This window comes from Melitaea cinxia, chromosome 24 (assembly GCF_905220565.1).
Source record: "Melitaea cinxia chromosome 24, ilMelCinx1.1, whole genome shotgun sequence".
NCBI lineage: Eukaryota > Metazoa > Arthropoda > Insecta > Lepidoptera > Nymphalidae > Melitaea > Melitaea cinxia.
Window position 1 is genome coordinate 9,883,301 of NC_059417.1, and position 15,834 is coordinate 9,899,134.

At 33.6% G+C, this 15,834-nt stretch overlaps 1 protein-coding gene across 1 annotated transcript; it reads left to right on the forward strand.

Annotated features, from left to right (window-relative positions):
* Positions 1 to 5,288: 5,288 nt before the first annotated feature.
* Positions 5,289 to 15,490, forward strand: LOC123665601 (myrosinase 1-like). Its single transcript, XM_045599881.1, has 10 exons — positions 5,289 to 5,388; positions 8,645 to 8,792; positions 9,977 to 10,143; positions 11,013 to 11,273; positions 11,960 to 12,048; positions 12,759 to 12,906; positions 13,539 to 13,702; positions 14,086 to 14,238; positions 14,718 to 14,809; positions 15,112 to 15,490. The coding sequence occupies exons 1-10, from the start codon at positions 5,289 to 5,291 to the stop codon at positions 15,248 to 15,250; spliced, it is 1,461 nt and encodes a 486-aa protein (XP_045455837.1). The 3' UTR covers positions 15,251 to 15,490.
* The last annotated feature ends 344 nt before the right edge of the window (positions 15,491 to 15,834 follow it).

A 15,834-nucleotide genomic window follows, 5' to 3' on the forward strand; every position in this document is an offset into this window, starting at 1 on the left:
ACCCGCAAATTTCAGTCTCGTGAACAAGACATTCGCAGTTAATGTCGAAATATCGAGCTCCGCAAAATGGAAATATAAAAGCGGTAAATATCCCGTTTTTTTTAATAGTTTTAGTAATAGAAGTAACCATGTTGGTCTTAAATCTTATATAGATTTTTTTTTCTTAACTTTTTAAGTGATTCATGCCTCCAAGGAGGTTTTATTTATATTAGTTAACAATGAAGCCGGCTGTAGATAAAAATATAGTAAATATTTTATCTTTTACCGATTATAGTTCCATGTTTATATAAGGCAGGCATCACTGCGAATAATGAGTAAACTTAGTAAGCGTCATGTTGTGGTTGAAAGCAGTTGTTATGAGGTTAGTTAGTTTATTATTATTTACTAAATATATTTAATATGTTATATGTGTTGTATTAATTACATAATATAACTATTTATTTAATGCACATATTATAAATTACTTATATACTTAGGTAAACTTTTAAATCAATATTCTTATGTAACCATGTTCCGTATGTCAGTAACCAAGTTCTATTCGAGGTATAAAGAAAATAATTATTCGGGTATACATTTTTTAAAATTATTTTTTTTATCGATAAAAAAAAAAAAAACTTCTTTCCAAAATCATCTTAACAACTTTATTTTATTTATATTGATTTTAAAAAATTAAATAATAGTTTATCGAATGATATAATAATAATAGCAAACTGCAATAATAATAACAGTCATCACTAGACTATACATTAGACTGTATAGCCATCATTCCATCACATAAGAATCTTACGCTTTTATTAAACGTTACGCCCAGGCCCGTAAGGCCCCATAAGGAAGTTCGTTCCAAAATCATATCTATATGTCCAAATCTAAATCGATTTTTAACCGACTTCAAAAAAGGAGGAGGCTACTCAATTCAACTTTATATATATATTTAAATGTATGTTCGGGGATAGCTTCGTGGTTTATGAACCGATTTTTATAATTCTTTTTTTGTTGGAAAGGAGATATTCATAGTTTGGTACCATGATAAGGAAACCAGGATCTGATGACGGTATCCTAGAGAAATCGGGGAATACCCTCGAAAATCGTAGTGACGACTAGTGCGCTTGTTAATTGCTATATTTTAGGCAACTACCGGATTTTTTTAAATGTACATATATGTTACATTCACTTACGATAAGAACTTATCTCGCCCATCCAGCCTCCGGAACAGAAAGTAGGGTCAGTGCAAATTGCGCCAAGAAACAAGTCAATCCTGTATAGCACTGACTGGCTGTAGCGCCAACGGTTGCGTGTATATCCCCGCACATGGCAAAGCTTCTGTCCTGGGCGTTTGCGCTTGTGTATTTCGTGTTTTCCGGACACCCGACACTGGAGCAAATCTTAGTAATTCCGTAGAGTGTAAAGCGTCTATTTATTATTTAATTACCAAATTCTTGGCACCATCCTTTATATTTCATATGTATTCTTTACAAACTGTACGTTTAATTTAGCATACAGTAAATAAACAAATTACTTTCATAATGCTATGGAATTGTTCGTTTGTGTATAAAAACACTAATCCTACATACATTTCGATAAAAGGAACCGCAATTGCCAATAATCCGCCGCTCATAAATTATACAGTAAGTAAATATGATCTAATATGTAGTTGGTAATCTTATCATCATAGTACTATAAGGATTTACATAAGTGGTGGCGACAAACAAGGAAACAAAAATCATAAATAAAAAAAATACGGCAATATGTTAACCGCGTTATTATGATCTGTTTGGTTTTGGCTATCTGTTTTCAATTCCATGATAGTGGAATCGATTCCTGGTCCAAATCTGGATGAAGTATTTATATATCATAGTGTATGTATGTATGTACAGACGTTTTATTGTATTTCTAATTATCAAATGCGTGAAGTAAGAGTAGCAAAAATCATCTTGCGGTATAAAATATATTTATTTATTCAGACTCTTTTCAACATCAACACAAAAATTAACAATTTAATTAAAAAAACAAAAGTAATAAAGTCGCATTAATTGCAACAGGCGGCCTTATTGCTAAACCAGCGATTTCTTCCAAGCAACCTTTGGGCAGAGCACTAGAACTTTTACATTGCGATCTATTCTTATAGCAACATATTGGTACACAAAATAATCATTAGCGCCGGTCGAGCCATTACAGAGAAACACTGTGCCACGAGGTTTTGTATATAAGGTATATCAGTCGGCTGTTACTAACTACTACGACACAGGCATCTTATTATATCAAGAACATCTGTTCATGCTTGTGTCTTCATCTCTTCTTCCTGTGTCATCAGATGGTTGTGTGTGTATGTTAAATATATTGCTATGTATTGGAATCATACTAACTTATTATTTTATATAGTAAAACTAGCTCTGCCCGTGACTTAAATTAAAAAACAATTATTGTTCGGTTCGCAGAGTTACAAACTATATAAATTTCTAAAATAAAAGTAGCCTAAGTTACTCCTTATTATATCAGCTATCTGCCAGTGATAGGCCCGTCAAAATCGGTCCAGCCGTTTCAGAGAATAGCCGGAACAAACAGACAGATAGACAGACAAAAATTGTGAAAATTGTCATTTTGGTATATGTACTGTGTATACATCCATATGCATATAGTAAAAAGCGGTTCTTTTAATTTTACAAACAGTCACTCCAATTTAATTTATTTATTTTTTTTTTTTTTTTTATTTGTTCAAAACACAAAAAACACATAGTTAAAACTTATACATAAGCCTGCCACGAAAACTCACAAGAGCTTATCCGGACAAGCCGCCGCGTCGCATATCATATTATCATATGATATCTTTATCGTACCGTACCATGTTAGGCCATTAAATTTAAACTAAGGTAATTACCAAAATTTTGTAACTATTAAACGCTTAAAGATTTTAGTAAATGTTCTTTTAGTGATCTTCTATATTTGCGTTTGTCCAGGTATAACTCTTGTAGGTCTTCGGGAAGTTCATTAACAAATGCAGGTATAATAGTGTTTAACATTCTAGCTCCGTAAAAATTCCTAGCATTCGGCACAACAAATTTTTTTGAGTTTTGGATATTTCTTAGGGTATTGGGTCTACATTTTTCGATTAATAAAGAAGGATCATTAACTTCATTTAGGATATTGAATTTCACCAAAGTAAATACATCCATGACATTACAATATTTAAAAATATCACCTTCATTCAAGATACATTTATTTTTAAATTTTGGGATAATGGTTTTTAATAAACGTAACTGTAAAGCATAAATATTATTTAAATGTGTTTTATAGGTCCTACCGTAGCTACTCAGTCCATAACTGATAACAGATTGAGCCAGGGCTAGATACAGTGTTCTACAAATTTTATATGGGAGCTTATGTTTCAATATAAACAATCTACTAAGTAGAGATCTTAATTTAGAGCAGACGAGGTCTATGTGAGGCTTCCAGCTAAATCTGTTATCAATAACGATGCCGAGATAAGTATGTTGATTTACTTTTTCTAACAGTGGACATTGACAATTCAAACTAATACGACTACTATGGAAACATTCATGAGTGTGGGCCATGATAGCAGGGGAGGTGATAGGTACATTATGGGAAGAATGTATATGTATAAATTTAGTTTTTTGAGCGTTAATCACCAGCCCAACATCGTGGGCCCATTTACAAATAAGATTATAGTTGTTTTGCATAATATTTTCAGCTTCAGATACTGATCTATGTGCCGCAATCAAACAAGTGTCGTCGGCAAATTGATAAATGGAGCCTTGTTTTATCAAATTACACATTTCATTAACATAGAGGAGATATTCAATTGGCCCAATTACAGATCCCTGTGCTGTGCCATTTGTGGTTGGATACATATTACTATAGCAATTGGCAACTTTAACGGTGGTAAAGCGATTCGCATGATAATCTTTTATTACATTTAGTAAAGGGCCTTGAATCCCATTTTGTGATAATTTACTGTATAAAGTATTGAAATCTAGCATATCAAAGGCTTTTGAAAAGTCTATAAATAAAGTAATTACATGATATTTTTCATTAAGATAGAAGTTTATTTCATCTGTAAATTCCCTTAACAAGTCAGTAGTGCTTCTGTTTTTCTGAAAGCCATACTGTTTGTGGTTAATGATATGATTGTTTCTCAGAAAAGATGTTATTTGATCCCCTAGAAATCTTTCAATAATTTTATCGATACAAGACAGTATAGTGATGGGTCGGTAGTTACTGTAATCATTATGCTTGCCCTTTTTGAATATGGGTCTTATAAATCCGACCTTGAGACTGCGAGGATATAATCCTGTATCCAGACAGCGGTTTATTAGGTGACATATAACAGGTACTAGCACATCAGATAAATATTTTATTTCGCGCGCACGGATTCCGTCATAACCTGGACTTTTATTTAAGTTGATACGTTTTAAGATTTGGGCAACAGCTTCGTGATTAGCGCGTTTTACTCTTAAGGTCATAGTGGGTTTTATTTCGTACAAATTTGGATCTAAAAGTTTAGTGTCACAGTTAATTTTTATTTTATTTACTGAAAGGTCGAACTCTTTCGCAAAGTTGTTCGCTAATATTAAAGGGGTTAATTTAAAGAACTTTAATAAGGTATCATCAATGCATCTAGTGATTTTTCCGGATATCCTATTAATTATTCCCCACATTATTCTTGGATTTTTAAAATTACTACACACCTCTGACATAATATATTTATTTTTTAACTTTTTAATGTATTTATTGGTTTTATTACGATATATATTATAATATAACCTTTTAGCAGAATTATTTTCATCTTTTCGCCACACATTATACAATTGGTCCCGCTTATAACACATATATTTTAATCGCTGGTTAACCCACTTGCACGAGTTCCGCCTATTATTTAAACTAATATTTTTTGATGTTGATAGATAGAGTTGATGATTTGTATAGATGTATGGATAAAACTAGATATGTCAACGTGTATTTTGTGGTGTAAAGTGATCTATTTTTATTATTAAATGACCATGGTAACACAGTACCACAAAATGTTGTATGAGTACTTATTTTACACAACAAAATACAAAATACAAAACAAAATAAAGAGATTTTACACAACAATAAAGATATGAGGGGGCTAATGATGATTTTAAGAGTAAGGGATGGCATTTGTTGATTTTTGGCTCGCACACTTATCTTGAGAAACGCAACTACAGTACATGGTTATCTAGAACTATCTTTAAACGAGGAGTTCCTTAGTGAATCTTTATTAAGATTCTAATGATTATATTTTCAGTGTTATGGTGTGTGCAGTGGTGGGTGGTAGAGATTTCCCACCTGGTTTCAAATTCGGGGCAGCAACAGCAGCATACCAAATAGAGGGAGCCTGGAATGTAAGTGGTGAGTAAAAAATGTTTGTATTTATTTTCAAAACAAAGAAAAAACCCACTTCTATAGGTAACAAAACGTAAATATCATGAATGTAGTCAAAGTCAATACGTACTCCCGATCCCTCCAGGAGCTCTGGTTACCTTACAGCAGTATTATTTAGCTGTGATCTTCTGTAAGGTTGAGGGTCCATCCTTGATGTGCTGCTCCACTTTTTTTAGTAGTATAAATAACGTATATACAACATTGTTGGGGATATAGAATATAATAATATACACAGCTATTGGATAACACGAAATGGAAATTCTATCAATAAATATATAAACGCTTCACACTCAACGGATCCCCCAGTAGGATTTTCTCCTGTGTTGGGGGAACACATATAATACACAAAGACAACGCCCAGACCACGACTAACATCTATACAAATGTCTGTCGTGAGCGGGGATCGAACCCGCCAGCGCAACAGTCAGTGCTATTACCGCTGCCCTAACGCGTCGTCGAATGATAATGCCAATGATAATGTGATAAATGCCATTTTTTATGAATTGTAGGAATTAGTCAATATTACGGTTTATTACTTAGATAACTTTTGGATATATTCGAAATAATACTTGGTTAAAAATTTAAATATATCAACAATTTTGTACGTTTTTTTGGCTTCTCAGCAAAATTTACATTTCGAATCAATGCTAGTTTCACATTAACTATTACAAAACAATAATAATTGTCATTTAATAATTTTTTTCTCACTGTCCTGTTCAGCAGTGGATTGCAATAGGCTGAACTGACTGCACTTTTTCAGCGTACATGAGTTTAGATATTTTTGGTTTTGATTTTACTTTGATAAATTTTTTAAATAATTGGTATTTAGTAACTACTGGCGACTCAAATGGATAAATTGATAGCTTTAATAAGAACAATCATTAGTTAAGTCAATTACACTGTCAATACGCACTCCGCCTTTCCGAATAAGGCAACTGATATCGGCTAGTTTATAATAGTATTGTTATAAAAAATAATTAAAACAATTAAAATTTTTATGGCACCTTACGTATAAATACAAATTAAGAAATACATAAAATAAGAGAACAAAAAAGAAATATAGGTCGAATCGTATATACGGTCGAATTGAGTAACCTCCTCCTTTTTTTGAAGTCGGTTAAAAATACATAAATGAATTACAACCAAGATTATGTTAAAACGAAACATTAGTAGCACCTTGGCAGTACAAAACAGGAAGTCCCCTATGTACAATTGTACATATAAAAAAAAATATTTCGCATATAAAAATAGTATTGTGAATAAAACGAATCGTTTTTTGAATGCTGAAACTGTACTTAGCTGGAACTAGAAGTAAGCACAAAAAATCTTAGAACCGATTCAGCCTGTAACACGCCATGCTGAGCATAGGCTTCTTTTTCCATGTGGGATAAGGATTCGAGCTTAATCCATCACGCTGCTCCACTGCAGATTGGCGGATATGTTCACTACTATGTAACGTACAGGTTTTTATGATAACAACCGGAACCGAAGGCTTAACGTGCTCTCCGTGGCACCATGGGGAGACCCACAAGGACAGATATCCAAACCGGAAAGAAATATTTGTACAGTTACAAATGTCGATCCCGAGTGGGAATTAAACCCGCAAACCGTTGGTATTTTAGGCGACCACTCGCACCACGCCAGAGCGGTTCATAGCTTAGTGTTAGTTGAGCTTTTAAAAGATTGTGCTTAATCGAGTTGTTTTGATATTTTTAACTGACTTCAAAAAAGGGGAAGAAATAAAAGGCTAACGTCATCATCATCATCATTACAGCCTATACAGTCCACTGCTGGACATAGGCCTCCACAAGTTTACGCCAAAAATAACGTGAACTCATGTGTTTTGCCCATGTGTTCACCACGCTGCTGGGCATGCGGGTTGGTGACCGCAGTACTGGCTTTGTCGCACCGAAGACGCTGCTGCCCGTCTTCGGCCTGTGTATTTCAAAGCCAGCAGTTGGATGGTTATCCCGCCACCGGTCGGCTTTTTAAATTCCAAGGTGGTAGCGGAACTGTGTTATTCCTTAGTCGCCTCTTACGACACCCACGGGAAGAGAGGGGGTGGCTATATTCTTTAGTACCGTAGCCACACAGTACGTCATCAATGTAGCCGAAATCGATTAAACTCACATTACAAGAGATAACTCTAAAGTACTTATTAAATCTCGCTCAAATTGAAATAGGACTACAATGCAAGCGACAGTTTACGTATTTAAATAGAATCTTCAAAATCGGTACAATCAATACGAAGATATGAGGTAATAAGGAGGACCTATTTCTTTCTTTGATGTTGGCTAAAAATAGAAATAGATGGCAACAAGTGAGTCCTAAGATAAAACATTGTTTGAAATGAATAATATCCCCTTGAAAAGTATGTAAATAAAGATTTACTGTATCTTTATTACCTAAAATTATGTTAAAATTGACTCCCATAATCATTTATCAATAAAAAAAAATATAATATGGTTCACGATAATAAACAACACATTAATAACATTTAGACTTATCACTTAATAATTTACAATATATTATAAAATAGTATATATAACAACATTACTTAACCGGCAAATAAAGTCTTATCTTAAAGCCAAGTTTATGCCATCATTTATACAGCTTTAGATAAATTTTTTGAAAAATTGCGGTGAGCAGATATATGACTACGGTACACTTTCTGATAAAAAGTAGCCTTTGTGTGGTAAAATTGAAAGTCATTAAACCAACCAATCAATTAATAAGTGTAAATATAGACATAGATAAGAAAAATAATAATATTAGAAATTAGAAATCAATTATGTGTATACTTCTGCATAAAAAGTATTTAGTAAGGAAAACAAGAAAAAAAAAAGAAAAAAAAAACCGTCGGCGTCGGACCACGTCCTAGTTTTACCAGGCAGTCACAGGACTGTTGATCTGTAGTATAAGTAGAAAAATCGCCTGTGGTATTATAATGCATGCATGATAAACAAAGGCGCGGGCATTTTGAGCCCGTGGATCAATTATAAAAAAAATAAAATATAGTTTTTTTTTTTTAAAAAAAACCAATCAATTAACTTCTGACTTTAACAAAACCAGTAAACAGAGATGGCACTGTGAACAGACGCTTGACCACAAATTCGAAAAAAATGGCGTCTAAGATCGGAACATTAAAATAATATTCTATTTAAATTGGATATCTAATTATTGTAAGCAATAATTGACGCACTTAATATATATTATTTTTCAGATAAATCTCCTAGTGTATGGGACAGCCACGTCCATGCCAATCCTGATCGAATCATCGACCGATCGAATGGCGACGTCGCTAGTGACAGTTACTACAAGTGGAAAGATGATATTGAGATCGCGAGCAAACTTGGCTTGCACTTCTACAGGTATTAAACACCATTATTTCTGTGCCTAGCGCAGTAATATTAGCATCTTGCATATGATGTCCTACTGTTAGATATAAATTTCTAGTACACAATTTGCACTTTGCAGTATGTCTACCATAACTACAGTAAAGACAAAAACAGCCTACAACGCTTAGACTGCCTTGAACCGCGTACTGGTTATACAATTATTTGTCTTTTTGCGTTGAACAAAATTGCGACACTCAGTATATTTGAATAAGTTTTTTTTTTTATGTCACTAGGTCGGCAAACAAGCGTACGGCTCACCTGATGGTAAGCGATTACCGTAGCTTATAGACACCTGCAACACCAGAAGCATCACAAGCGCGTTGCCGACCCAATCCCCAATCCCCGCAGGAGCTCTGGTCACCTTACTCACCAACAGGAACACAATACTGCTTGAAAACAGTATTATTTTGCTGTGATCTTCTGTAAGGTCGAGGTACTATCCCAGTTGGGCTGCTCCATATTTTGAGCAGGAAATTCCTGTTGTGCCCTACCTCAGTTAAAAGATATTGGTATAGCAATCAATTCTTCAAGGATTTTTAATTTATGATTATTTTCTAAAAAGAAAATAAAAAAGTATTTAGTTACAAAAAGGTATAATGGTATTAAGCCAAATCATCTAGTTTAATTTAAAACAGACTAACTTTTAAACAGACTTAATAGTCTCCTTTGTTGAAAGATTAATCATCTGTATATCGAGTATTTTGACAATATTATTTTATATTATATCTATATATTATTATTATTTTTGAGTATATTGTATTATCAACATTGCTAAGGCACGTTGGGTACAATTAGCGACAAGAAGATAAAGAAAATAACTTAAAGTATGTGAAAATTTAACCCATTTGAGTAAATAATGATTCATAGTTAGTTTTAGAATTGTTAGTCTAATTAAACAGCTGAGCGCTACACGAAAAATAGAAATGACGGATTCCTAAATCTTTAAATAATGTTTTATTACGTTTTTCTTTAAATTTATGTAGGTGAAACCACGGGAGACAGCTAGTGTTAATTATTGTATGAATTTTTAAAAAGTGTTTAGAAAATTTAAAAAAGTAACCGTGTTGGTTTCGTCTTTCTCTTTCCGCTTAGCTACTTTAAGCGATACAGTTTTATTTGTTTGTATTATTCATCACATGTTTTGTTTTTTATTGCAGATTTTCGATCGCTTGGTCGAGATTACTGCCTAAAGGCTTTGCGAACTATATCAGTGAAGATGGAAAGAAATACTACAATGACCTAATCGATGGGTTACTTGAGAAGGGAATCGAACCTTTGATAACGCTGTATCATTGGGACTTACCACAGGTCTTACAAGACTTAGGTAAAGTTGAATTTTATAAAATATCATAGTCTACTTGTTCCTTACTTTTGTAATAAATTTTAATTAGCATATTAATTAAAATGCATTAAATGCCGCGATGCGTTAGGTAGCAAAAGTTTCTTGGAGTCAAGGGTAAGTAGGGTAAATAGGTTGGCAACGCGCTTGCGATCCTACTAGCTAAAGCTACAAGCTAAAAGCTACGGTAATCACTTATCATCAGTTATGCCGTACGATTTTTTGCCAACCTAGTCACATGAAAAATTAAACCATAATTTTATTTGCTGGAAAACGAAAATAAAACCGGCTTAAATTACATCGACAAGTAATACAAAGTAAGTTGAAGGAAAGATAGTCAAGCAAATGCGCATTATAAGAGATAACTCAAAAAGTACTTGTCAGATCTCAGTTGAATTTAAATGAGTACATGAGACGCACCACCTTTTGATTAAACAAAATCATCGAAATATGTGCACGCGGATAAAGTTCTAAGGTAACATACACACAATAATATGGTCGAATCGAAAACCTCAAAATAATTTTATGTGTAAAGCAAGAAAACGAAGGTTTATGTTAAGAGATCACAAATCCTATAATCCATTGTAGCAACAGAGAAGATATATGGTTAATGAAAAGATTTCTCGTTTGTTAAACAAATTTAAGTGTGAAATGTGGGGATTAATGTAGCTTAAACTGAATGGAGAAGACAATGTTCTTGACAAGGCAAGTGTAGATTAGGGAAGGGGGAAGTTGGAATGACTAAAAAGGTAGGAAGTAACTAGGGAATGTATTGCTAATTCTTCCACAGATGGTTGTTTACCTGCAATTTATTCTACTTAATCACATTTCTAACATAATATTTTTCTTTTTAGGTGGTTGGACCAACCCTTTGATATCCGACTGGTTTGCGGACTACGCACGCGTCGCATACTCTCTTTTTGGAGATCGTGTTAAAATCTGGATAACTCTAAACGAACCTGTGATGTTCTGTGATATAGCGTATAATACTGGTGCTTTAGCACCAGGCGTCTATAGTCCTGGAAGAGGAAGCTTCCTCTGTAACAAACATTCGATGATCGCTCATGCTAAAGCTTACAGAATATACGATGAAGAGTTCAGACCCAAATACAACGGTAATTTTGTGAAAAAAATTTAAATTAAACTAATACTAAAAAGCTACATTTATTCAGGTAGGGGTATTCACAGCAAAGAAATCGGATTCAAAATTTCTAATAATCCGACTGAGAAAATACCTCAATCTCACAAAAAAAACACAGCTAAGTAAATGCTGTGGTGGGTAAGTAGTTACAGTTCCCGAGGTGTGTGGTTCGTGGGTAGGGTAGGCAACGCGCTTGCAATGCTTCTGATGTTGCAGGGGTCCAAAGACAACTGTATCCGCTTACTTAGTCGAACCATATGGTTCTTTGCCACTAGTAGTATAAAAAAAGCTACTATATCCTTAATATTTCATTCTAGTTCAAAGGTTTTCCAAGATGAAGCAATTAGATAAAAATTGATCTAAACCAACTACGAAATTTTGTAATTAGTTGAATGTCAATGTTTCTGAATTTTCCATGCGATTAGTATGTCGGAAAAGTTTTTGGTATTATTTAAGGTACAAATAGAAATATTTCACATTAAACAATGATTATAGACAACACAACATAAGCCCTAGAATCTAGGGACATTGACTAGTCCTTTGAGGCAGTTTGCTATGATCCCGCTATCTTCTCTGGTGGATGTGTGTTTTATTTCTTTCGTTATTTTAGTTTAATTTAAATTTATATCGTTAAATTTCAATGTATTGTTTTCATTTCAGGCAAAGTATCTCTTGCCAATCAAATTATGTGGTTCGAACCAGCTACTGAAGATGACGTTGAGATTACAGAGATAGCCAGACAATTTATGGTATGTGTTTTCTATGAGAATATCTATATGTTATTTTACGTATAAATTATTATTTTATGGAGGTAAGGCATATCAGGAAACATCTTTTCCTAATTTGAAATCCAAACGGGGAAGTACCTCAACCTTACAGAATATCACTGCTAAATAGCACAGCAGAAGTGTTATGTTCCTGAGGCGAGAGAGGTAGCTAAATATGCAAATTTGCAATTCCCCTGATGTTACAGGCATCATTGGCTACGGTAACCGCTTCCCATCATGCGACCCTGACGCTTGCTTGTCACTTTTATAGAATAAAAAAAATCAATGCCAGTTATGACCAGACAGTTTGTCCTCGGTACTTTTGCTCTAGGGCTATGTATACCTTTATTGCAATAAAAAATTGCATCTGTATCAGCCAATTGTTACATAAAGTACAAATATTCAGAAGCCTATATTAGGAACAGAGGAAATATAAAGCAGATTAATATTATACGAAATTTATGAAATGTTCGTTTTAATGTTCGAAGAAAAATTCAAGGCTTAAAGTCTGGGGACTTCAAACAGGTCAAAAACAAAACGAAAATCCTCCATTATTGTTACACTAGACCTTACAGCTCTAACTTTAACGTCATTATATATACCTGTATGTATGTTAGCTATAAGGTTATAACAAAAGTCCTCTTTGTATTCTATAAAACAAAAAACTTACTACATAACCATTTTTGTTTCAGGCTGGAATGTACTCTCATCCTATATTCTCTAAGGAGGGTGGCTGGCCACCAGTCATGGAAAGGATCATAGCGGAGAAGAGCAAGAAAGAAGGCCTAAACCATTCAAGATTACCACCTCTTACGCAAGAAGAAATCGAACTTATTCGAGGTTTGAACAATTATTATTCTTTCATTATTCTTTTGAAAAATATCGGTAAAGCTGATTTATTGCTTGTCTTTATATACGTGTTTTAACTTATTTGTATATATTGTTTCAAAGTTGTACTCATAATATATGTCGTCATAGTGAAAATTAATATATAATTAGTTACGCAAATTGAGCTTAAGTTTAACCGAGGTAGGGCACTGAAGGAAATTTCCCGCTCAAAAGATAGAGCAGCCCGACTGGGGTAGTACCTCGACCTTACAAAAGGTCACAGTTAAATAATACTGTTTTCAAGCAGTGTGGTGTTCCTCTTGGTGAGTAAGGTAACCAGAGCTTCTGGGGAAAATCAGGGATAGATAGAGTCGGCAAAGCGCTTGCGATGCTTCGGGTTTCACAGGCATCTATAAGCTACGGTAATCGCTTACCATCAGGTGAGCCGTACGCTTGTCTGCCGACCAAGTTTTAGTCTGTTTAGAGATTTAAAATACAATCAGACATAAAATAAACTTCTAGTCCTATTAGTTTGATCATAAGATTTAAGTTTCATTCGTGTATTTAGTGCCGTTAGTTTGGGCATCATTCGGAGCCATGAAATTGGATGAATTAAATTTTAATCATGTTCTTTTAATTTACAGGTACTTATGACTTCTTTGGTCTCAACTTTTATACTTCGAGAACTGTCCTTACTGCAAAAGAAGAAGAAAAGATAGGCCCATGGCCTTACAAAGGCTCGTCTGATATAGACGTTCATCTTACAGTTAAACCTGAGTGGAAGAACGCAGGGACTAAGTGGTTCTTTGTATGTATTTGATAGTTTGTATCTAAAAAATTATAGCCAACTTAAAACTAAATCATTTGGGTACCGTAGTGAAAATTTTACTAATATGATATGATTCAGCCCGTAACATCCCACTGCTGGACATAGGCCTCTTTCTCTATGTAGGAGGAGGAGATTAATCTTAAGACAGATAGCGTCAGTCTGTCTGTCTGAGTTTCTGGGAGGATGGGGGGTAGGGTCGGCAATGCGCTTGCGATGCTTCTGGTGTTGCAGACGTCTATAAGCTACGGTAACCACTTACCATCAGGTAAGCCGTACGCTTGTTTGCCGACCTAGTTATAAAAAATATATAACAGTATAGTAATATACCAGTATTTGTATTTGTGTATTATAATTTATTTCAGATATATCCTGAAGGTCTTCGCAAGCTACTCGTTTGGTTGAAAAAAGAGTATGGAGATATGGAAATATTTATCACAGAGAACGGCCTCGCTAGTTATGACATCGGTTTGGATGATCACGATCGCGTAGAGTATTATAAAGAACATTTGGAGCAGGTAAGAAATTACAAATCTGTTGAATTAAAATGTTTGAAATCTGAACTAATTTTAGTTGGTTTGGGTTTAAATCTTGTCTGGATTTTGTGGATTTGTATATGAGACGAAAGACAATCTGGATTCGTATGTCGATCTATACTATAGGTAGTGGACCTTTAGATTTTATTTTCATTTATTTATTTATTAGGATAAGAGATATTTTGATTATGTTGACTGCTTTTAAATCATTTTTTTTCAGTCAGTTTTCATTAGTAGTAGTAATAGTATTTTTATTAGTAGAGTTTTGTTATAATTTCATAAATAAGTTAATTGATTTTAATTCATGAATGAATCTTTTTCTCGGCATTTTTTTTTAATTTTAGAGGAACGTAAGCTTTTTATTTTGTTATGGTGATTTTGATATCTTCTTCCTATAATAGTGTCTGTTATAATTAGTAAAAATATATTATATAAATATTTTCTTGTAATTTTGTTTTTAGGTTCTTCTTGCAATTCAAGAAGACGAAGTCAAGGTAACAGCGTATACAGCCTGGACTTTGATTGACAACTTCGAATGGTTAGACGGTTACAGGTATGTTTTTTCTTATTACCTTTTTATGTTTGATGGGATGCCTAAAAGAGCTACTAGATGACGCAGTGATAAATATGTATGTCATAAGTATGAGTTGTAAGCAAAAGTTTTAAAGATTGCGAGCAGTTTTTTTATGTCACTAGGTCGGCAAACAAGCGTACGGCTCACCTGATGGTAAGCGATTACCGTAGCCTATAGACACCTGCTACAACAGAAGCATCGCAAGCGCGTTGCCAACCCAATCCCCAATCCCCCCAGGAGCTATAGGAGTTATAGATTTTCCAAATTATTTCAAATTTTAGGTCCAAATTTGGGTTGTATCAAGTAGACTACGAGGATCCAGAGCGCAAGCGGACACCAAGAGCATCTGCGCATTACTACGCTAGTGTTATCAAGTGTCACTCATTAGATATAGATAATATAATCTCGGATGAGCTTTAATTTTTTGTTTTATTTTAAATGTAGTAACAATACCTTTTTTATCAGTCTCCTAATTGACTTTTTTTTCATGTAAGTGAATTTTGTTATAATTTCGAATACAAGAGCCACTTAACCCGTTTCACTTTACTATTTGTTCTTCAACAGAATAATATATACTAATGTGATTTATGTCTATTTCGACGTGTGTAACTATTTATTAATAAATTTTATTATTAGTCGTAAGAAAGACAGAAATAAAAACGAGTGTGTTTTATTTAATAATAAGTCAGTGCAGGATTTTTCTAAGCAACCCATTTTTAATATATTATCTAATATACTAAATTTATTATAAAATATGTTTCATTTTATTATCAGCTCGGTGAAGATCGACTTAAGTTCGGATCTTCTATTATTGATATCGTTTGATTTTAATGAATATCTTAAGAGATCGTACAGTTTTAATACGTCTCTGCAACGAATTAATTAATGATCAAGAAAGTAAGTCATGTGAATCCTTCCAAAAAAAAAATATTTCAGAAACAAGATAATTTTATAAAGATAAACTTTGTACTTTATAGCATTTAGTTTGGACGCATAACAATTTT

What these genes read in the sequence shown, in the direction of transcription:
- LOC123665601 (XM_045599881.1), top strand. Translation starts at nt 5,289, where the DNA reads ATGGTGTGTGCAGTGGTGGGTGGTAGAGATTTCCCACCTGGTTTCAAA. An exon ending in CTTGGCTTGCACTTCTACAG is followed by an intron (nt 8,793 to 9,976) that starts GTATTAAACACC and finishes TTTTTATTGCAG; the next exon opens with ATTTTCGATCGCTTGGTCGA. An exon ending in AGAAATCGAACTTATTCGAG is followed by an intron (nt 12,907 to 13,538) that starts GTTTGAACAATT and finishes TTTAATTTACAG; the next exon opens with GTACTTATGACTTCTTTGGT.